The sequence below is a fragment of the Mirounga angustirostris genome, unplaced genomic scaffold (genome assembly GCF_029215605.1).
Source record: "Mirounga angustirostris isolate CCGP_5_RB_7025 unplaced genomic scaffold, mMirAng1.0.hap1 SCAF_12, whole genome shotgun sequence".
In the NCBI taxonomy this organism is placed as follows: Eukaryota; Metazoa; Chordata; class Mammalia; order Carnivora; family Phocidae; genus Mirounga; species Mirounga angustirostris.
Genome location: NW_026991720.1, coordinates 56953901 through 56978381, shown reverse-complemented (window position 1 = coordinate 56978381; position 24481 = coordinate 56953901). Strand labels below are relative to the sequence as shown.

The 24481-nt window shown below is 36.1% G+C and overlaps 1 protein-coding gene across 1 annotated transcript in view; it reads left to right on the top strand.

Moving 5' to 3' along the window:
- The first annotated feature begins 10859 nt into the window (after positions 1-10859).
- The window catches only part of AHR (aryl hydrocarbon receptor), a 56150-nt gene continuing 42528 nt past the window's right edge, over positions 10860-24481 (top strand). Inside the window, exons 1-2 of the mRNA XM_064575194.1 lie at positions 10860-11561; positions 23038-23225. Coding sequence (XP_064431264.1) covers positions 11497-11561; positions 23038-23225 — 253 coding nt within the window. The 5' untranslated portion in view covers positions 10860-11496. The remainder of the gene's footprint in view (positions 11562-23037; positions 23226-24481) is intronic.

The following is a 24481-nucleotide window of genomic DNA, read 5'->3' as shown; positions in this document are numbered from 1 at the left end:
AAAAATCATAAGTAATGCAAGATACAATATAAGCTAATATGAAGAACCCTTGGCACAAGACAGTGCTTTATGAAATTAATGGGTTCAGTTTGAGTAAGTGGAAAGAGGTTTTCCAACTAAATGTGATGCTGAGGAGAGAAGCATAAATTTGTCATATTCAGGAAATCATAAGAAAATTGGTCTGATTGAAGTGGAGGGCATGTGTTAGGGAATGGGGAAGATACAATTAGATAAGAAAGTAAAGTTATATGAGTTGATGAGGTTTCTTAAGATGGCTATTTAAAATTGATTTGATGGAAAAGGAGAAATTATAGGTTCTTGAGAAGGGAAGTGGAGTATGTATTCAGAACAAAATTCATGGTAGTATTTAAGATGAAATGGGGATTTCTTAGATAAATTTAAAACTTAGGAACTAATTAAGGTTAGAATTGGCTTTTAAAGAAATGATAGGTTTAATCATGGATATAGAGTTATATGATGGAAATAAGTAAGCTTAAACAAGGGTTATATGTGGAAATAAATAAGCTTTATTCACAGAGCCCTAGAAGATTCAATCTAGATTATTCTGTCCAATATTTAAAATTATCTAAGAAAGTCATGAGTACTCAGTATACTTCTCTTGTTCTTTGATTTCCTATTGAGAACTACAGGGTCTTTATCACAATGAGGTCCAAACGAACTTAAGTCCTGAGGAGACCAAGATCAATATAATAAGACCAATATAACAAGACTCTCTCTGTATATATCATGAGATATATATATAATGTATATATTCTAAGAAAGTATCAAGGAAAAAAAAAGAGCCAGTGGAATAAGTCCTTTTAGAAGAGGCAAAATAAAAAACTCATTGCAAGTCTAAAGGGTACAAAAAAAGATACAAATAGAGATGGAGACAAGAGTTAGGAGCCAGGCTGAAACTGGAGAGCAGTGAAGGCAAGTCCAGAAATGGATTTGAAGAGAATTGATGCCTTAACGGCGGCTGGGCATTTGAGCAGGTTTAGCGGTAAAATGTGTCTTGGCTCCACATATACAGCAACAAATGTTTCTGAAAAAAAGTGCTAAAAAGGATTTTACTTATATTTTATTTTATTCCTTTAGAAAGTATGAGAACACAGAGCAAAATTTTTTCAAATCTGCTCAAAATCTTGACAGACTCAGAGCGATGTCTGTCAGTACATTTCCACTTATGGAATTAGCCATAGTACTTCAAATGATTACCATCAGAAAAATATAACATTAATAGGAAAATAGAAAATTGAAGTGAAAACTATTCATTTCAGTTATAAAAAAGGCATCATTCAAACTCAGGGACATTCTTAGGAACTAGAGATTTATAATATCTAGCAACCTATTCAATACACAATTGCTTCTCTCTGTGTTATTTGCCAAACAGGACCAATACTTCACAAAATGTGTTTAGACCAATATTATCTGAGTAAAATTAATGACAGGAAAATACCATGAGACAATTTTAACAGCTGTTGGTCATATCATGTCTACCCATCTTTCAAAAAAGAGGAGACAGTATTGACTAGACTTAGGTGGTAAGGTTTGGTCTTCTCAACCACCCGCACAGTATGAATGAGATTTGCTTACGTGTGTATTAACTAGGGTTCAGTTCAGGAAACAGAATAAGGTCCAGTTACTTAAAGTAGACAGAAATTTAATGGAGGGAATTAAAAGCTTACAAAGTAATTGGAAAGGCTAGAGAGAGAGGCTCTAGGCTGGACATCAACGAACATTTCTAGAACACTGCAGAACTGACCTATTAGGGGAACTTCTACTCCTACTTCAGTCAGATAGGTGAAGAATCCAGATGTCACCTCAGAATTTATTGAGTTCAGAAACACACCACTGTAACTACCAATAAGGAATCAAGAAACCACCACCGCGGCCACCGCAACAGCCTCTCAAATCCCAGGAAACAAGAACTGGGATGCTGGAACCTATCATACAAAAATTGTGTCTTCACAATCTCGCTTATTGGCAGAAAACAAAGCGAGCAGCAGGAAAATGACCTTCACTTGACTTCTGCCTTCCAAATCTCAACAAGTGCATTCTAATTGGCTGAACCTAATTTTCATCTGCAACTTTGATTGCATGGGAATCTGGGGACTCCGCAGTCCAGAAATGCACACTATATAAAGTGGAGAATAGTTGCCAGTTGGCCACATCCACAATACTGTGATTCAAAGACTAGAAATTTCTCATCCAAGGTCACAGAACTAGCGAGTGTTAGAGCAACAAACTTGAATTCAAAGATTTTGGCAACTTGCCCAGTGCTCTTTCCACTACATCAGTCTACAGCACTGATTACTCTCTGAAGACATTTGCCAAAGGAGACATATTTTCAAATCTTGTGCTAATTTTATTTTTCACTGAAGCATTAATTCAGGCATCTGTGAATATTGTTACCTTTTAGTCTTATGTCAAATCTCGTTCTTCTTCCAAACTCAGACTTAATCTTATTTTACAGTACTTACAGTTAAACCAACACTGCAAGGGTTTAATACCTTTGAGTATTTTTCTCAGCAGGCTTGCTGCTTAATCCATTTAATGTCAGAACAACACAAACCTCCTTATTAAAATGGGGGAAAGGACATTCTTAGAGACTGCATTAGTGGCTTTCTTTCTGAGGGGTAAAACCTGTCAGTATGGCAATATTTGTACCTTATCTTTATTTTAATTTGTGTTTTTTCCTGACCATATAAGAAAAACATTTAAAAAGAAAAGATCTGGGATGTCAAATCCTCTTGAATTTTAATCATACATAAAAGAAAAACAGAAGAATGAAAATCCTTTTAAAGAAATCTTCCTAAGTTTATACTTCAGTATTAAAATCAAAAATAGAGAACATGTAAATAAAATATTTGGATAAATGGAAAATTTTATAATGCATCAGTAATATCTCATTAATATCAATTAAATTGTAACTTTCATTCCAAATGCTTTTTATAGGAACTTTGGAAACATATTTTTATTTGCACATTTAATGATCTAAGTACAGAAATTCCTTACCTATACATTAAAAGGGTATAAATTACTAGATATATGTCTGTTTGGACCTAACAATACTATGTTAAAAATGAAAAGAAGGGATTAAATTCATGTTACTACATAAAAAATTCAGTTCTTGCAAAGTTAACATGTAATTCCGAAATATTCAAGAATAACTAAAAAGTCAAAGTTTGCATTTTATATCTTTCATCTACTTTCTTTCTACAGTGAAAGCACTTTGCCAGGATTCAGATTACTGTTTTTACTAATATAGGTGTGTGTTGACTTTATTTTTTTGGTGATGGTGGTGGTGGTGATTTGCTTCAAAGAATCGTGTGAAAAGTTGGCAGAAATCTGAGCACTCATGAAATTTTATTTTAAGTAATATGGAAAAACACAATATCTAATAAATTAAATATTTGAAAATCCTGGTTTCTGAAGATAAGGATTGTTTATGTTATAAAATAATCTAGTTGGCATTTCTTTAAATACTAACAAATTCCAAAACAATTATTTGATATCCATGCTCTTTTTTAGAAACACATTTGCTTTACATGATTCTCTATTTATTGACTCAGATAATCAGAAAGGATTCAACCCAAAGCAGGGACTGTAAGAATTTAGGAGATCTGTTCAAAACTGGGAATGAACTGAATCCTTCCAATATATTTCCACCAGGACTCCTTGCCTCTGTAAAGGCATATGGGAAGTCAATCTATGTTCAGGCAGGAAAGAAACTCAACTAAAGTTTAAAGTTTTACAAGGGAAATTCTTCCACCCTGCCTTAGGAGGGAAGGGTGGAGAACCTGGTGTTACACCGGACACTCCACCCTCAGCTACATCCCCTTGATTAATTATGTAACCAGATCTCCTTTATCATGATCAACTTACCAATCAGGTAATGGCAGATTTTTACTATGCTTGGTACAGGGTTTGACTGAGAATGGTCCTAAAATCCTTATCATTCTTGTTCTGCTAGCATTAATGTGAAAAGATTTAGCTTGGTGTGCAAGTTAACATTTTTCCCCAAAGATTTTTTTAAAACCTATTATTTTAAGGTGGGGGGTGGGAGGGATGGGGCGGCTGGGTGATAGACATTGGGGAGGGTATGTGCTATGGTGAGCGCTGTGAATTGTGTAAGATTGTTAATCACAGACCTGTACCTCTGAAACAAATAATACATTATATGTTAAAAAAAAAAAAAAGAAGAAGGTAGTAAGAAGGGGAAAATGAAGGGGGGGAATCAGACGGGGAGACAAACCATGAGAGACTATGGACTCTGAGAAACAAACTGAGGGTTCTAGAGGGGAGGGGGTGGGGGGATGGGTTAGCCTGGTGGTGGGTATTAAAGAGGGCACGTACTGAATGGAGCACTGGGTGTTATATGCAAACAATGAATCATGGAACACTACATCAAAAACTAGTGATGTAATGTATGGTGATTAACATAACAGAATAAAATAAAATTAAAAAAAAAGTGCTTCCCAACAAAAAAAAAGAAACCTATTATTTTAGCATATAAGCCTTAATGATATAAATCCTGACTATTGATGCATTATAAAGTCTTATACAATTCAGGGAGTATATGCAAGAAAATGGATTAAAAATTTTCAGATTTATAGCATAAGAATAAGTAAAACAATATTTGTAAGGTATTAGAAATTTAGAATAGAATAGACTAGGATTAGAATACAAATGAAACTATTAGTTTTTTCGTATGTATAACTGACTAACGGATACAGTAAAATGAATAATTTCGTAGTTAGCATAAACCAGCTAAATTCTTGAAATGCACAACTACTAACACTTATTTTCCTTAGCCCACAGATGCTACAAAATGGGGATTTTAGGCTTCTAGGTTTGTTCTCACACTGAAGTGCAGAAATTTCATGTGAGTCTTTTTTCACTTATCTTTCATCTGTTTCCTGGGATATCAAGGGTTAGAGCAAGATCTAAAGCTTTATCTTAGCGAGAGCTGGGTGATTAATATATCACTCCTGGCTTCATCTCTCACTGAAGCAGTTATTAGGCTTCAAATAATTATTTTGTTTCTGAATTCTAAACTTGAGGGTAAAAGGTTATTTGTTTTCTTTATCTTCTTATTGTGAAAATTTTGAACATATGGAAAAGTTGAAAGTATAATACAACAAATAGCTACATACCCTTCACAGTTGTATATGCGTATGTATGAATATGCATATCTGTTTATATGTATGTGTGTGTGTAATTTTTTTTTTTTTTTGCTAGACCAGTCTTGGATAAGTTACAGACACCAGGATATTTCACACTTATATATTACAGCATGCATTTCCTGAGAATACAACTATTATCCCTAAAAATCTTGATGCCCAGGCCATAACCTACAGCATGAAATCAAGATCTTTATAAAGAAATCCTAGACATCCAGGTGATTACAGTGTACAATAAAAGTTGAGAACCACTGTCTACAGATGAGTAAATCCAAGTTAAACATTTTCAAGAAAGAAAACATTGTTTTTTTTCTTTTTAATATGCATAAGAATGTGCTAGTCTTTAAAGTTAAGCAGGTCTAAATTATAGATTTTAGATCAGAATGGCACAGTAATTTACATTTCCTTAAGTTTTCCTTAGCATGTTTAATATAATTTTAAAAAATATCTCTTTAATATAAAAGTATTTGATCTTTACTTCTTCTATATGATCATTTAAAATGCATAAAATATGTATCATTATAAGAATCCCAAATATATTTATCTGTAAAATTAAATGGCTTTAAACAAAAAATGTTTATACATTTGTATTGTTTAATAAATGTTTCGTAGATCAGATATGAATCTTAGTATGTGAAACATAAAACTTCTTCATAACCTATCTTGTAATCAAATTTCACATTTATAAAGTTCCAACAAGCAAAAGTCAAAATCTAAATGGAATGCATGTTAAAGATAAATAAATGGAATACATGTGAATGTTTTAAGAATGTTCTTTCACGTGCTAAAACTCTTAATGTTTCTTACAATAAAACATTATCCCTAAGTAAACAAAAATAATTTTGACTCATGACAAATTATTCCTACATTTTACTGTAGTTTTCTTGTTAGTGTTAAGATGAGCACTGGCCCAAAATGTATTTCAAAGAATTCTTCAACACCTGTTAATTACTTTCTGTTTTTGGCTTCTGCCTATGACATTGTTGTGGAATATCGAAGCAAGGAGAGAAGGCATTAAGCATTTAGAAATAGCCAGTAGATATTTATGTATGCTCTTTCGTGTTAGAGTCAAAACAAGTGATTTATAAACGGATTATTTTTAAGAAATGAATCAAACCAGTTCACATTTAATAAATATTTTATATTGGAATAGATGTCGTAAGACTTGCAGTCTAGGCTATGATAAACAGACCATAACTTTATCTCTCTGGGCCTGAGGTTTCTCCTCTGTTAAGTGAAGGGTTTAGCTCTGTTACAGATTCTCACTTTCCCAGTTCATGGTATTCTTAGTGTGTCAGTAATTTTTTCACAACATCACAGGGTAAAAGAAAATACCTTACAATCCCATTTATTAAGTAGTTAGGTCCAAACTTATTGTATATGTCTATCCTAGCCTTTAGTAGCCATTAAAAAAAAATAATGCACATACATTTTTTTAAAATTTTTATTTCATTCTTAATGAGATGTGCACATCTATTGGGCATGTTACAAATTCTCAAACTTGGAATTGCATTGGAAACCACTACCCTCATTTCCTAGTCCACAGTCATTTTCTCGAGGTCCTCGTGTTTTATAACTACAACTTACAAAAACCCAGCATCACAAAGATATGATGTCATCGAATGGAAGAAGTACAATTTCATGCTGAAGTTCTGAACTACATGGAGCTAGTGGTTTGCACGGTGTCCAACCGATGTCATTGTGTTGGCGAAATGAATGAATACGTGTACTGTGACAGAATAGGGTTAGCGTTCAATTTAGTTATTTTCCTTTATTCTAAAACAGCTGCTATTTATAATAGCATTCCTAAAACTTAGTTCTTTTTCTCATAGTACTTAGCAGGAAAAAGGAACTCACAGACCTATAGCTACATCTGAAACCTCAGAACGCAATCTCACATAAACTAAATAAAAGGCTAATGTTGCTTTGCATAAGTTGTAAAATATTCATAAATTCTTATAGGCAAATTATTTGTTATAAGAAAGAAATCATGTTATTACATAAAAACTGATCACAGAAAATTTTAAAATCTGACTGATGGCCACAAACCACACTTTGAGAACCATGTCCAACACTGGTCATGTTAGAAGTAGAAAGTGATAGTTTCTAGAAAATGGCAACTCTTTTTTTTTTTTTAATGGGATTATACTACAAAGACTGATTTCATTGACATACTAAGCAAAAATTGTCAAGGAAGTGAATGGTGTTACTATTAAAGTGAAATAAATTCTGAAAATCTTATTCTTATGATCTATTATACAAAGATCAGTTACTAAACTAAGACTGTGATATGTATAGCATCACAGGATTTCTGGATAATGAAAAAAAGTCCTGAAGTCAAGCAGAAAATTAGGGTGTGGAAGTAGGACAAAATCAGATAGAGAATGATTATACCAACAACTAACACCTTTTAAAAGGGTAGACATTTTGTAAAAACACTAAATTAATATTGGTTCATGGGATTTAGTGCATTTTGTATATCTCTTTTCTAAAAGGAGTTTTAAGTTACACAATAAATAAATAAAGTTTCAATATGCATTTTTTACCCCTGAAGTTCCTATCCTAGGAGGAAACTATTTGTTTACACTTCATACATTTTAGATAGAATGGTGATGGACAGGAATACAGAGATGAAGAAATAAAAGAGAAGGAAAGATAGAGACATCAAAGTCCCCTGTGTGCATTGTCATCTTTGGGAACTTGGTCCCTCTTTTGCCTTAAACTGAAAGCTAGCTCTCCTTGAGGCTATCATCTCCCAAATGGTGCCTCTCATCACACATCCAGGATATAGGGTCGATGTCCACCTACTTCCCTGTTGCTATTTTCCAGATTACTTTTACTTCCTAGACTTGTAAAATTAAAACAAAAACCATCAACCACAAAACACACCTGGTTTCTTTGTAGATCCTGCTAGAATACCCACCTCATCACATCTCCCTCATCTTTCTGATAAAAAATTACCAGCCTGCTACATCTCACCCACTGTCCTCCTTCTCCCCCAGCTTCTGTGGAGTAGTGCTCCTCAAACTTTATGTACTCTTGAGTTACCTGAAATATCTTGTTAAATTCAGATTCTGACTCAGTAAGGACAGCCAGAGAGTCTGCCTTTCTTATAACTCCCTAATAAAGCTGTGGACTGCTATGAAGAGTCAAGCACTAGAGAAGCTATTTTTGCTATTACCTAGTCTACTATATACTCCTAATTCCCCTGTTCTGCTGTGGCACTCATTCCTTTCTGTCTTTACTATTTTTAACATTTATTGTTCCTTCACTGCTCCTTGTATTTCTTACACAGTCAATCCCAATCTCCTCTCTCTCAATTGTTTATCACCCATTAAAACATGTGCATGTACACACACACACACACACACACACACAGAATTTAACCCTTTACTCCCCTCCTAGCTACCATACTAGGTCTTTCCCTTTCACAGCCAAACCTAAAAAAAAAAAATTGTCTTCTTATGCCATTTTTTCATCGTGAATCCAGTTCTGTGTCCACCAACATAATGTTCACTACCGACATACGTTCACTAAAGTCACAAATGACTCCATGTTGAGATGCCAACAGACATTTTCAGTTTTCATCTTATGTGAACATATCAACATCATTCAGTACTGTGAACCACTCCTGACATTTTTCCACTTTGTTCTCCATGACATGATGATCGGCTTATTTTCCTGTTATCATTCAAGTGACTCTTTTACAATTGGTTTTTTAGGTCCATCATCTTCTATTTAGCTATTAGATACTATATATTGAAATTCTTTGGGGACTAGTCCTTCTTTCCTAGCATATATTTGTATCCTAAAATCTCCATACTCTGTCAGCTAAATGCAAATGACTTCTACATTTATGTCTCCAGCTCATATGACTTCTTTGAGTTACAAACTTGTGTATTCTATGGCCTACCTGACATTTTCCCTTAGATGTCTCAGAGGTACCTCAAACATAAGAGATCCATGCTAAATTAATAATTTCCCAAAAGTACATGCCACATCACAGAGCCAGATACATAGTCCAGAAAACTATTATTAAGTTTCTGATACATTCTCTTCCCTCACTGTCATATGTCCACTCTATCCTCCAAGACTTCCCAAATATCTATGGAATCTATTCAATTTTCTTCATCTCCACCAATATCTCCACTGTAGTATCAATAACTGTCATCTCCGGGGTAGTCTAGTCTTTCCGAGGAGTATTATCTCCATCCATTCCACTCTGCTCCTCCCTCTTTAATCTGTTCTACACCCGAGATACAATGATATTTTTTAAACACAAATTTCACCATTGATGCCCCGAGCTTGTTTCCTTCCCACTAAAGGGATGTTGCTTGTACTGTTTCACTGGCTTGGTATGCTCTTCCCCTATTTTCTCCTAGGTAACCCTGTTTCTCCTTCAGACCTCAACTCAATTACCATTTTTTGGGAAAGCCTTAATGAGTAGGTCAAATTTACCTAACAGATTACAATATTACAATATTCTTGGACATTTGGTACATTTCTGGTTTTGTTTACCATTATTTCCCCAGTACTAGCACAATTCCTGACACAAATTCCTGTTACCCTCAAAATATCTCTTGATGAACTGATGTATGGAGAGGATAACATCAGTTTAAGAATCCCAAATAGTATGTCATTGGAGTTTCTATTTCTGTAATTATTGAAGAATAAGGTGGAGGGAGATGAATTAGGGATTTGCAAAGAATAAAATGTAATAGCATTTGCTGTAATAATTAGATAGAAGTGGAAGGGGAGTTGAAGATGTTTCATCTATTTGTTCTTTATTCTCTCTGTCCTACTGCCACTTCCCTGAACTTCGACCTGGACTATTTTAACAACTCTCTTACTACTCTCCCTGCATCCAGGCTTACTCTCCTGTAATCCAGTTTGCACTTTCCTCCCAGAGTGACTTTTCCGAGACACCACACTGTCACTTTCCTGCTGAACACCTTTAAAACGCTTCCATCGACTACGGGATAAAATCTAGACTCTTCATCAAAAGTCTTTGTGGTTTGATCCTAGAATTCCTGAACTTCACTTCCAGCTCTTCTCTCCAATCGTACCAGACTACTTATCTGCAAATGCTCCGTGATTTCCTTCTTCCTTGCTTCCTTTCCATCCCACTGAAATCTGACTATAGAGTAACGAAGTTATTCTGGCTGGGGAATAGATATTATATCATCTAGTATGGAGACAAAAAAAAAAAAAAGCCAAGGAAACTCTTGGCCTTCAAGCTCAACTCGTATGTGGCCTCCTGAATGAAGCCTTCCCCTCTAGGAAAATATTTAGAGTCCCATTGGTTATCTGCCAGCTTACTGTAATTCTTAGCCAAAAGTTAGCTGAGTCACTCTCACATAGGTGTAGTCAAGCTCACTATTTGGCATGTCTGTCCTTGAGCTACTCTAGCTACAAAGAGTTTGTCTACTACGTAATCTGTCCTCACACCTCTTTTCTGGATTGGAAATGTTTCCACAGAACCCTCCCCTTGACCTCAAGAAGATGGCTACTGGCAGGCAAGGCGGGGGGGGGGGGGGGGCGTCGTTACGTCTTCCGTCATCACGCGCAGGGAGGGTGGGGCCCTCAAGGGACTGGAATGGAGGGGCGGGGCCAAGTAGGACGGGGCGGGGCTACGATATGCTGGGCGGAGCCGGAGAGGGGTCGGGGGAGCTTCTGCTCTTCAGCCGGTGTGTGGCACGGCGAGAGGCATTGCAGGGAGAGTCCACTCGACGCTCGGTCCGGAGAACGTGACCAGGACCACTGTCTCAGACCAGAGGCAGGCGCGTAGCCGAGCGGAAGCTGGTGCGGCCGGAGTCCGAGTGCGGCCGGAGTCCGAGTTCTGCAGGCGGGAAGCACCCGGGATAGGGGAAGCCCCAGGAGCAGCGCGGCGGCGCCTCCCTTACCCAAGGGGCCGAGGCGACGGTCACGGGGCGCGGCGCCACAGCGCGCGACCCAGGCCAGGATTCCAAACAGGCAGCCCAGGCTCCTCCTCCACCGGGCCGCCTCACCTGCGGACAGCGCTGCGCCGCCTCCGCCGGTGTAGAGGGCACCTGCGCCGCTTCGCTCACGGGTCTCCGCCCCTCGCCCCTCAGTTCGGGGCCGGGGCAGCGCACCTGGACGCGTGAGGCTGCAGGAGCCCCGGCTCGGGGCGCGCAGCGGCTTCGCCACCGCCCGGGGAGGACGCAGGTGGAGCGGGCGTGTCTTCGTGGAAGCCGGCGCCTGCCGCTGCGGTCGTCCCGGTCGCTGCCGGGTCCCGGGCACCGGGCAGTCCGCTCCCGCTCCCGGGGAGGAGCCGCCGCCGCTGGGCACCATGAACAGTAGCAGCGCCCACATCACCTACGCCAGTCGCAAGCGGCGGAAGCCGGTGCAGAAAATGTGAGTGTCCGGAGCGCGTCCCCTGCTCGGGTGCGGGAGGTGGCCCTACCCTGCCCCCAAATCCTCGCCGTCCAGAGATTAGGTTCATTCCCGACACAGCCTGTGGAATCGAGATTTGGAGGCCAGTGGAGAGACCCAGGCCTTGGATTTTTCCATTTTTAATTATTGCATTTAAAAAATTGCGTCCCCCCCCCCTCCTAGTCCCCGGCGCACAGGCACCCTCTCGCACCCCCATCCTTCTGCACCTCTGTTCTCTTTTCTGTGGTCTTAGGTTGTTGACAGGTCTAGCCTGCCCTGTGGGGCTGGTGGATTAGTTAACGTAAAACCGCCTTGAAATCCCCTTCCACTTCTAATATCCTCATGGGTTAGGTTAAAGGACAGTTCCTATTCTCATTCCTTGGTAGGGCCAGATGTTTTAAAGAGCTAAACACGTGCCGTCTGCAAGAAAGGCTCTGAGTTCCTGTGAAGTTATTTTGTGGTCCCTGCAACCGGCTTTCGGCTGCGCTCCTATTTACTTACTTGGCAGTAATTTTGTAGCGCTCAACGTGTTCATATAGGTAAAATATAGAGAGGTGGTAGCGGGGATGAATGAGTGTGGTGGACAGGGTACAATGGGGGATTTGTATGTTAAGCCACCCTTTTGGGGAACTTCCTTACACTTTTGAGGTGGTTTTGGGGTCTGTGAATTGAAAGATTTGAAGCTGGAATTATTGAAACAGACGTTTGCATTCTTAGCATCTTTCTTTAATTACCTTTTCCCCCTACTTCAAAGTTTCGTCAATTCTAATAGAGTGACTCGAAACTTAGGTATTTTGTTTGTTTTGGTGAGATATTTGTGTAAGATGGTATATACTTCAAAATGTTTCAGAAAAAAAAAAATCTGTGCTTGACACAGATTGACTGCTGTGAGTTGGCTGTACTCATGTGTTTATTACTAATGATGATCTTTGAGTTATTTAACATTTTTCAAATTTTCATAAACCATTTTAAGAACACAAACGTTTACCCAGCACAAATTAGAAGTGTGCATTTTGCTTAAAACTTAATTTAAGTCATTAATCCAGATCAGAAAAATAACAGTTTAAAATTTGGGTTTGGAACCACTAACTGGATTTCTCATTTTCATTATGTTTCATTATTCTGGAGTTTTAATTTTCTTTTGGAATTTCACTTGTCATAGTTCTTCAGATTTAGAGTTGGCATTAACAGAGGATATTAACTTATAAATATACTGATTAAAATTTGGAAGTCTTATCCTGCAGTGTGGCTGACATTAGGAATACTGTCTAGTCAGCAGTTTTCTGTCTTGGCAGTTCTGTGACATGCATTTTGTGGAGTGGTTTCTTATATAAAAATGTATTTGCCTGACTTAACCTTGTCCTTGATGGTTATTTAAAACTGAGAGGTATCCCAATTGCCTGTTCTGTGTATTTATTAATACAACAGTACACATAGCATAGTATAAAAGAGAGATATCATGGGTTTTATGTGTATGGTTAGAAAACTTAAACATCTCCCTGATGAATTTTTAGATTTTAGTAATTGTTGTAACAAAGGATCTGGATGACTTTTTTTAGAAAAATCAAAAGCCTTAGTATTGTATTCATTATAAAGTTTAACAACTTTGGCTTTAATTAACATTTTACTAAAGATCTTCCCTTTAAATATATTACATTTTTATTTATATAAGATGTACCTTTCATTATTTTATCTTAGCATTTTAATATACTTCCTAAAACTTTTTAGTATATTTGTATTTAATAATCTCTCATAATATAGTATAATTAAAGCATTTTCCACATTCACCTTCATTTTATTCTGGTTAGGATAGATGTTTATCAGATCTTTGTTGAGCATCATGCATTGCTTCTTGTCATGTAAATACCTTAAAATGTCACTACATTGCTCCCTAAGAAAAGCCTAGTACTGGCATTTATAGAATCACGTGATTTTGATTATAAGTTTTTACCTGAATGAAAAATGGTTTACTTTATAATGCAGCTAATCAAAGTTCATTTTAGGAATGTGGCCATTAGACCTAATATTAAGTTTAATATGAATTTTTAGTTACTAGTTTTAGCTAATGAGGTCTAAAATATGCCAGCATTGTCAGAAAAATACATCCAGTCTGAGCTGAAAATGCTATTGAGATCTATTTAATTTTAATCCCTTAAGTGAGAGTCATTTTATTTTAAAGAAAAAATGTTCTATTGTAATTATAGGACTGTTACTAAGACATTTTAATATACAGTTCCATAAAATTTTGGAATCAAGTAGGTGATAACTTTAACCTGAAGCTCTTCCAGTCCATCTTCAATTAAATTTATTAAACAAGATAAACTCCCCCTAGTGGCAAGTCTAACATTGAAAATTATCTAATTGGTAGGAAATAACAACTTAAAAATGTTAAATTTAATCCCACTAAAGTGTCTTGTACATAGTAGATGCTCAGTAAATATTTCCTTTCTTTTTGGAGTAATTAAGTTAGGAAATTAAAGCATCCAAACCAACCTTGCACCAGATCCATGTTCCTAAAGGAATTTTCAAAAGATACCCTTAACAATGGATTCTTTTGTAACTTTCCTTAAGGTGTTGCTGTATATATAATAACCCTGCTTGGAAGACAAACAATTTTTTTTAACTTAAATTTTGTTCCTGTTTTATTTTCTTTGGAGGTGAAAGTATTTTCATTTGCTTAACTTTGCTTAATTTGCTTAATTTGCCTCATGAAGGTAGGTGAAAAGCACACTACTGAATTAAACAGAATCTTTTTTTCCTAATGATATTAACTTTGTATATATTTTTATAGTTTTTAAAATTTTATTAGTACAGAGAAAGTTTTAGTGGCACTTTGATTTACTATATTTCCAGAAAATTATTACTGATTGTTGGTAAGTAATAGGTGTTGAGTAAATAATATCTGCTTAAAAATGATAATCACAGTAATGGTGGTCAAGATAGCCATCATGAAATGTCAGAACTGGTAATAACTTCTCAGTTTTAGATGATCCTGTTTCCTTTATTAACATACTAATAATGCTATGTAAAAGAGTGGTGTTTCTTGCTATATTTGCTAAATTGCTGCTCTATTTAAGTCCGGTGAACCTCATTTATATAATACTAGTAGAATAAAATTATGTATTGTTTTACTAAAAATGTTTTATGTAAATGTACTATGATACCATTCTAAATAGCTTTTAAAATAAAAGGATAAGACTTTTGAATTACATAATTATTGCTTCACCATCATTTTTCTTTCAGTAGTTTAACTTAGTTTGTACATAGTGACTGTAAAGACTCTTGCATATTGGAACTATGAAATGAGTAAGTGAAAGTGTTCACTTATCAGCATTTATGAAAAATAAATGGCAAAAAAGAGGAAAAAGTGAGAAATGAATTGAAAGAGCATTAGGTCTAAGCTAAGGGATGAGGTCTGGTTTCTTTGCTTTTGTAGATCTGAGCAAGTGATTGACCAATAAAGCAGGACAGTCAACACCTACACTGCCACTTTCACAACTAAAACTAACAGAACAAAAGCTTTTTATAAACTGTAAAGGTTGTTAATGATATAAATGAAACAGAAACAGTCTATTCTTTAAATAATTGTAGCTCACACTATCACAGAACAATCAGTTCTCCTGTAAGAGGCAGTATATGATTATGTTCTCAGTAGGGTTAGGGCTGAAACGTGCTACTCCATTGGCAAACTTACATAGTACGTGCTTAGCATTGTATATAATTAGGACAGTTGCTTAGAAATAAATACCCTGCAAATCTCTTAACAGTAGTGTCTTCCAACTACCACACTTCTTTTAAAATGGATTTTTTTTTGCACAGTGGTTTAATTATCAAAAAGCTACTGTTCGTTAGTACTTACTGTGATATTTGTGTGCACAGTGTTTTATATACATTATTTGTATAATGGTAGTATGAAAGGTGTTACTATGTTTTATAGATGGAGATCTGAGGTTCAGACTCAGCATTGTCAGGTAGTAAATGAAAAACCTGGGTTTGAGTATCAGATTTCAGGTCTCATGGCTCCAAATCTTATATTAACAACTTCACAATATTGCTCAGGTGAATAAGTTTAGTGATACATATGGTACACCTCTATTTTAGGGATTTTCTGAATGTCCACTGTGTCTACTTAAATAGTGTTCTGAAGTAAATGATTTACCATTTCCCAGACTTGTGTTTAACTCCACACTTGCATTCATGCTCTTTCCTCTTAGTCTTTTCCTACAATCTTCCTGATTTACTACCTCCCTCCCTTCCTTTAAAATATTGTTTTCAGTGGCTGCATAGTATTCCATTATGTGAATATGCCATAATCTATTTAACTGTTTTTATTTTGGGGGGTAAATTCTGTTATTTCCAACCGTTTAATACTCTATCTAGTATTTCAGAGAACACCCTTGAGATACATGAGATTCTATGCAAATCTTAGTTGTTTCCTTAGGAAGAATTCCTGTAAGTGGAATTTGGAAGTCCAGAGGTATGTATGTATACTTTCAAGGTGGAGCCAGATATTATGCTCTGAAACATGGTTCAAATTACTCTACAGAAAATTTATTCCTATTGGTAGTATGTGAGAGTGCCTGTGTTCTTTTTTTTTTTTTTAAAGATTTTTATTTATTTATTTGACAGAGAGAGACACAGTAAGAGCAGGATCACAAGCAGGGGGAGAGGGAGAAACAGGCTTCCCGCGGAGCAGGGAGCCCGATGCGGGGCTCGATCCCAGGACCCTGGGATCATGACCTGAGCCGAAGGCAGACACTTAACGACTGAGCCACCCAGGCGCCCCGAGAGTGCTTGTGTTCTTGCATTTTTGCTTTAAAATGTGAATTGCCAGTTGCATAGGCAAAAGAGAGAGGAGGGGTAGGTAATTGAACATCAGTGTTGGGGTTGTGAGTGTGTATGTGTGTGTTGTTGTAGTCCTAGAAGTAGTAATAGTGTATCTGCAGATTTTTCTTATTTATTTATTTATTTATTTATTTATTTATTTATTTATTTATTTATTTATTTATTTATTTAAGATTTTATTTATTTATTTGAGAGAGAGAGAATGAGAGACAGCACGAGAGGGAAGAGGGCAGAGGGAGAAGCAGACCCCCTGCTGCGCAGGGAGCCCAATGCAGGACTCGATCCCGGGACTCCAGGATCATGACCTGAGCCGAAGGCAGTCGCTTAACCGACTGAGCCACCCAGGCGCCCTGCAGATTTTTCTTCTTGAGGTATCCTTTACATATTGTTTTGCTTTGTCTTATATTTTTCAGTTGTTTGTTGGCTTTTTTTCCCCTTTTTTGATTGAATTTTTTTGGAAAAGTATTCCTATTAAATAACACATGCACAGTTAAGAAAGTCATCATGTCATACAGATGTGTCATAATTTGTGTATAATGCTTTCTTCTATTTAGCATATTAGATATTATCTGTTTGTTTTATTGTGATAGTTATTAGTGTTTTTTCATCTCTTCTTCACCCTCACCTTTCTTCACCCTCCCAATATAATTTTATCACTATTTTAGATTAAATACACTTTTGGTGTTTGATTATTTTTTAACTGTAAATATTGTTTACTGCTGAGCTAAGTAATATGCTATGATTACCTTTTCCTTCTTCCTGTTCTATGTTATCATTGATTTTGTTGCTACCTATTTTTCATCTTATTATTATCTGGGTTTAGCTCTCTTTTAGGTTTATTGGAGACAGACTGTTTCTGTCTCTTGTTTTCCTTGTCTGGCATGACTTATTTGAAGAGAAGGGTCTTTGTAGAGGGCTATATGCTTTGCGGTCATGAAAATGGAAGTGACTTACATGTCTTTTAAAATCTGATTTACATGTTACATCTTCATGAAACCTGCCCTCATTACTCTACCTGCTCTTACTTTCCTCAACTCTTGGGCATCACTTTTATGGCAACTGGATTATTGTCTGATATAGTGTGTTTGATTTTGCCTTGTTATAATGCATCTCCTCCTGGTAAAAAAGATATGTTCTTTAAGGTTAGGTCAGTCTTTTATTTGCCCCTGTAGCAACAAGATCTTCCTAGTATCATGCACACAGGTATTTGAGCATTATTTACTAATTTAACAATTGCCTACCACTTAAAATTTTCATTTTAGTGATTTTGGTATGGTAGATACATTTTATGTGGGTTCCAAGGGAAATTTTTAAAAAGTGTATTAATAGAAGAAGAGGTAAAGGGGAATATTTTTAATGACTTTTTTCAGGGGTTTGGAAGTAACAATGATTTCTAGGGCATATTTCATGTTAAAGGTTTTCACCTTTAAAGTCCTAGAGACTGTAAACTGTACCTCATTGCCTCTCCCTCCGTATAGCAAAAAGAAGGAGAAGAAAGGACTTATCACAGCTATAGAGTGACAGCAAGAGAGTGATTGAAGAAATCTGACTCATTAAAAGTGGCTTCTAGCTAGAATTGTCTGAAGGTTTTATAGATGTTTTTCCCCTTATCTAGGGAAGTAATATATTCACCTGTATTCCTCCTGCCAATGAAATTTGCCTTCATTTGTGTTACAGATAACCTCTCCAACATTACATTAATCCTACAATTTGTGACTTTACACATTCAACATTTACATTCAGAGATAAATAAGTACACACTGAAGCCATGGATGGAAATGATGAATGAATGGCTTGAGTATAGTCACTATGCTACAGAGATATATTGAAGAATATTTCAATTTCCTAGCTGTTGGCTAGAGTGAAGAGTAGTACCATATCACATGGAAAGAAGGAAAATAGGAATGAGAGGACATTCAGGTACAGGCACTGGAAATAAAGATAAACAATTTATTAGTAAGTGGAATGAAACATTTGGGAGTAGATTAAATCACTGAGAGGAAAACGCTGATAGAGCAGACTCAGTACTGCGATAGGTAATCTCTGTTAGAAAATGTTGCTTTAATCTCGTAGGATTACTATATCTTTGCGTGTCGTTTGAGGTTTTATGATAAATGTCATATAAAAACGAACATTTACAGTTAAGGTAATTTTTATGACTAAACCAGGTTAAAATTTTAATTTTGCTTTCAACACTGGGCCCAAGTGATGCCTCTAAGACATTCTATGAAAAAGGCTTTAAAGATAGTGCTCATAAACTGAGGGTTTCAGAGGGGAGGGGGTGGGGGATGGGTGAGCCTGGTGATGGGTATTAAGGAGGGTACTACTGCATGGAGCACTGGGTGTTATACGAAAACAATGGATCGTGGATCACTATACATCAAAAACTAATGATGTAATGTATGGTGATTAACATAACAAAACAAAACAAAATTTTAAAAAAGATCGTGCTCCTACTGGCATTGGACATGCTGCTGGGCTTATTAACAACAGTACTTACAACATGCAGGGCTTCTAAAACCGAAGCATGGCAGGGAGTCAGCCAGTCTTGATTTCACAACAATTTTGATTTGCAGGTTGGGACAAGGTTTCTGAGGTAAGGTTTAAAAAAAAACAATAAATTGCTCCTTTGCTTTATCAACATCAGTGGTCTCTCTATTTCAAGAGATATCTAACTTCAGATCTCCCAAATCTAATCTTACAGGGATGTTTGTTTATATTTCAAATGTGGCTTTTCATTTAAATAGATGGCTGGCAGTATATTTTGGCATGGATTTAAAGGCAATACAAAAGTAAAAGTACTAGCATAATGCAAGTTGAGTATAATTGATGTATGTTTACTCTGTATTTATTATGTGCATCTTTAAAATGTATAGATAAGGATGAAATATTTTCACAAAATAGTTCTGAATATTTCTTAAAAAATCAGTGAAAAAGCATGTCATGTCTGTTACTTTAGCTTTAACAGTGGATTTGAAATGCCATTCCAAGTGGATACTTCTCAGCTCTGACCTTACTTAATTTTTCTGTGCATTTGATTTTGTTCTGTAACCTTTAAAATATTCTGCCCTGGTTCTTTTCCTGTCTTCTTATAATTCCTCCTCTGTTGTCTTTGCCTGTGCCTTATCCTCAGCCTTATACCTAAATTTGCTATCATCAAGGTCTGTCCTCATGTGTCTCTCTCCTTGTTTGATGTACCATCCATTAGGAAATAGAGTTGCTACCTCAAGCTACAAATTTCAGTCATTAGCAACCTCTCCCTCACTCAGTGTTTTCCTCTTCCATACTTCCTGTGTCCCATCAGCAAACATTTGAGTCTTGGTATATAGCAAACTTGGTGATAGGCACAAAGTGCTATGTTTAAACATATCATGCCAAGACTTACTATGTGTACTATGACTGCCTTTGGTCAGGCTCTGATAACTTTTTTTCTGAACATTTCTGATCAGCAAACGTTAATTGAAAGTCCCCAACAGATACAAAAATGATCAAAGTTACATAGTAATAAGAGCAACAAACAAGTATATGTAATACCGGTTATGTAACTTAGGAAATTTGATCTCATGCTAAATCTCCCATAATGTGCATAATAACACATGAGAGCTGTGGGCAGTTTGACGTTGTGCAAAGAAATGGTTTGCTGTCGCTCAGGGTTGAGTACTGCGGGGAGCCAGCACAAAATAGGCAGCAGTACCACATGGAGGAATATCTTGAGTGCTCTTTTTCCTACCGTGACTGTTATTTCTCGGTGTCCTATGAGTTAGTTTTGCCTCAGTGTTTGTGTTACTGTCTTCTCCCCGATGTTTTATAATCATTACTGGAAAGCTACCAAGAGTGCAAGATTTCAGTTTCAACTTATTAGTAATGCTATGTGCACAGGATATTCCTTAATGGAATGGTTGTATAAGACATTTGCATACACGATGCATAAGGTACAGAAGTAGTAGAGGAGGAATCCATTGTGAGTAGGGCAGGGAGGACTTTAGAAAAGGGATCTAATTGAGCTGGGCTTTGAAGCTGATGCAACAGAACAGGAGGATTCTGGAGAGTAACATGTATGAAAGCAACAAAGTATATATTGGTAACGAAGTAATTTCTTCCCTTTGGAGTATAATGGACAGGGAAGGGTTTGGTTGGAGGAATGAGGCCAGAGGAGCAGTTAGGGGGTCATAAAAGATCCTGAAGCATTTTGCTTGCTAGGTTAAGGAACATGGACTGTGCAGAGCCACTGAAAGGTTTGAGTCAGAGGAGTGACATAGATTTGTATTTCAGAAAGAAGTGCTACATTCAGTGAGAGCTGCCCTACATCTCATCCTCTCCATAGCCAGAGTCAGCTTAGTAAAACACAAGACTGGTCATGTAAATCCCAGCGGAAAGATTTACCAGATACCGAAGCCTAACTTTATACCATTTCTGTGGGGAAATTTACTGTTTCCTTCGTCTTAACATTTTTTTCCTCAGACACCCACATGGCTCACTCTTCCGTCGTATTTAGGTCAGTGCTGAAACATAACATCAGAGACTCTTCCTGGCTATCAAAACCAGCACCTTTGTCACTCCTTAGTTCCTTATCTTGCTTATTATTTTTCTTCTTAACACTTACCAGCCCCCAGAGCCTTACGTTTATTCACTCATTTATTTATTTATATGTCTTCCCACTGAAATGTAAGCTTCATGAGAACAGGAACTTCAGTATGTATTGTTCACTGCCGAGTGGGCTGTGATTGGCCCATGGTAGGTGGTCACTGTTTGTTGCAAGAATGTGGCCTAACCAGCTTCCCCCTTCGCTCTTTTTCTCTATGCTTCCCACTCCACACAGGGGACTTAACCACAGTTCATTGTTTCTCAGTCCAGCCTCCTCCTGAAATCCCCTTCATCTTAAAAGACCCGTCTCAAAAAAAGATAAAATAAAAAAATAAAAGGCCCGTCTCAGATACCACCTTATCTATAAAAATCTTTTTTCAAACCTTTGCTCACATACTTTGCTCCTATAACACTATTGAATATGTAGGAGAAGAATGTTTTCCTAGACTACCCAGGACATGATAAGTGCAAGTAAATATTTGTATTAACAAGTGATTAATCAGTAGAGAATTATTCAATGAGGTAGGCATGCATTATAGGTAATATTTGAATTCAGTTGATTAATTGAAGAAATTTAAGATGAATTTGATTATAAATGCAGTATGATTAGGGGAAAAGATCTAGAGAAATAGTCACCAATTTCTGTTAAGTATGCAGTTATACAGTCTGGAGAAAGTACCTGATTTGTTTTGTATATACGCCATATACTTTACCAATTTATTAACTCTTATTTTTGTAAAAATAACATGAACTGTAATAAAAATAGAAATAGACAAGTTTTAGAAATTACTTGTTAGGGACAATATATAAACATTTAAATTTTATATTGACTTGTTAATTTTTATAAAAGTATTACTTCTCCACATATAACATTGAAAACAAAGTATCTAGAAATATTTTGATTAAATCAAATTAATAGCACTATACTCAAGCCAATTTCTACTTTTAAGATACTATAATTTGAATTGTCGAAAATGTCTTTGTCTTCTCAATAAAATTGGGGGGGGACTCTTTGTTTTAAGAATACTCTGCATAAGTTTTTATTTTTCTGGCAAATGGAAAGGTACAGAAGCATGGCCTACTTTGCTTTATAATATCTTCTCTATATTTCATTATGGGGTGTCTGGTGATCTGTAAATTCACTTTAAATAATGGATTTCTGCTGTGAAAATCCTTTGTGTGAAGTTACCCAGTTTCTCATTTCTAAGCTCAAGTTCTACTCCTAACCATAACTATCTTTTCTCTCATATGAAAATCATGCTAAATGTTGGGGTTTCATTGAATTTTGTAATTGAGACATTAACTATGAAAGCTAATAATTAAGTAGAATTATTGACTGTTCCTAAAAGCAAAATTTGCCAGTAATCACAGTTAACCTCTGGTATCTGTCAATCACCAAGTATAAATAACCAAAGTCTTTTTTTTTTTTTTTTTTTAAATATTGGAGGACCCCATTAGATACTGAACGATCATCTGGAGGTACCAGAAGGGCTTTGAATACTTACCACTGACAGGATGAAAGTGTTAACTAGAGGAAGCTGGGGGTGATAAAGATAAGCTTTTTATTTAGGGTAGCTCTTATCTATCTACATCATAAATGATTCCAAGATGCTTCTTGTAGAAGATAGCAAAAGAAGCATAATTTTCACATTATTTATTGCAATTTCTTTTTTTTTTTTTTTCCTTTCCCTAACAATGGCTGGGTTTGAAGAAAAATCCACTAGGATTTGTTATTGGGAATCATGATACCACAGATGTATGAAGTAAAGGAAGTAAGAGGTGCATAAGATGTACTCAGCATTTTCTTAAGATGGATCCATAAGCTTTTAGTAAAACATGATGAAGAATTTTACCCACTCCCTTGTTTTTCTTAATTAAGATACGAAAGGAGCATTTTGAAAGGATTTATGTTAACTTGAAGTAGATTTTAAGTGTTTGTTTTATTAGAGAAATATTTGAGGAGCTACAGCAATAAAATTTTTGCTTTATGTATTTTAAAGTATTTTGTGGTATTTTGTTTGTTTTTCAGTGTCAAGCCAATCCCAGCTGATGGAATCAAGTCAAATCCTTCCAAGCGACATAGAGACCGACTTAATACAGAGTTGGACCGTTTGGCTAGTCTGCTGCCTTTTCCACAAGATGTTATTAATAAGCTGGACAAACTTTCAGTTCTTAGGCTCAGTGTCAGTTACCTAAGAGCCAAGAGCTTCTTTGATGGTAAGAAGTTTCGCTTATTAATGTATAGTAAAATTTAAGTAACAAAGCCAAACTTTTGGTATTTCTAAAAACTAATGTTCCAGAATCAGTCATCAAAAAGATGCTGCCACTTAAATGACATGTGGTGTCATCCTTTGAAAATCGTCTTTTTGAACATTATGCCCATATTAAGTAGTCCGTTTCCAGTTCTACTTCTTCCAATTCGATTTCAAAATTCGAAAGTTTCTCTTTTTCTTTTTTTTAATGGAATAAAACGCGTATACTATAACATATTTTGCTGATTTCCTTCAATATGATTGTGTAGATATTTCATTCTTTAAAAATTATGTGCACTTCTACTTTATGTTAACTGTGTAATTTACTCCAGGAAAATGTACTTAAATTTTTTTTCTACCAGAAAGGGTATTTTATTGTAGGAGTCAGTAGCATTGGATTTCACTCTCCATTGTGCCATGGCAAACTATTCGATTTTAACCAAACCACTTAGCATCCCTGTACCTTGTTTTACTCAGCCCTGAAGTTAGTGATTTGAGCTAGGTGATGTTATCTTTTAACCATATGTTATTTCATAGTAGTAAAGTATTTTAAATGGAAGTTTTTGTTTGAAGATAATGTTTCAGTGTATCTTCTCATGTGAAATAATTACTCAGTTTCTTCTTTTATCTGTTTATATGTCAGAAATAGATTTTTTTCCCGGAAATGTTCAGTCTTTTAAATATATCATGTTATTTTACAAACAGCAGTAAAGAATTAACGATAAAACCTCAGTGGCCTATGTCAGTGCTATTCAAACTTTAAGGTGCTTACAGATCACATAGGGATCTTGTTAAGATGAAGGTTCTTATTCAGTAGGTTTAGGTGGTAGCCGGAAATTTTGCGTCTCTCACAAGCTCTCAGATGATGCTGATAACTGCTGCCCTAGACATATTTACAGATACTTGAATTTATCATTTGTGTTTAGAATTTCACAAAACAGTTATTTCCCTTTAGGTTTATATTTAAATGGTTTGATTGTTTAGTCTGGGCATTTTTTTTTTCTTTGCTTGCTGTGTATGTTCTTCATCTTGGATAAAAGCTATGTAGTTTAACAGTTGTGATTTGGGCAATATACACTCATATGAGGATGATCATTTCAGGGAAGATTATATGGTTCAGGGTTCAGAGTGACACTTAAATTTTTTCTGATCTATCAAGTCTTTGAGTTTTCAGTTTTCATCTACACCAGATCCTTCATCTTAGAGATGGGTTGTGTGGTA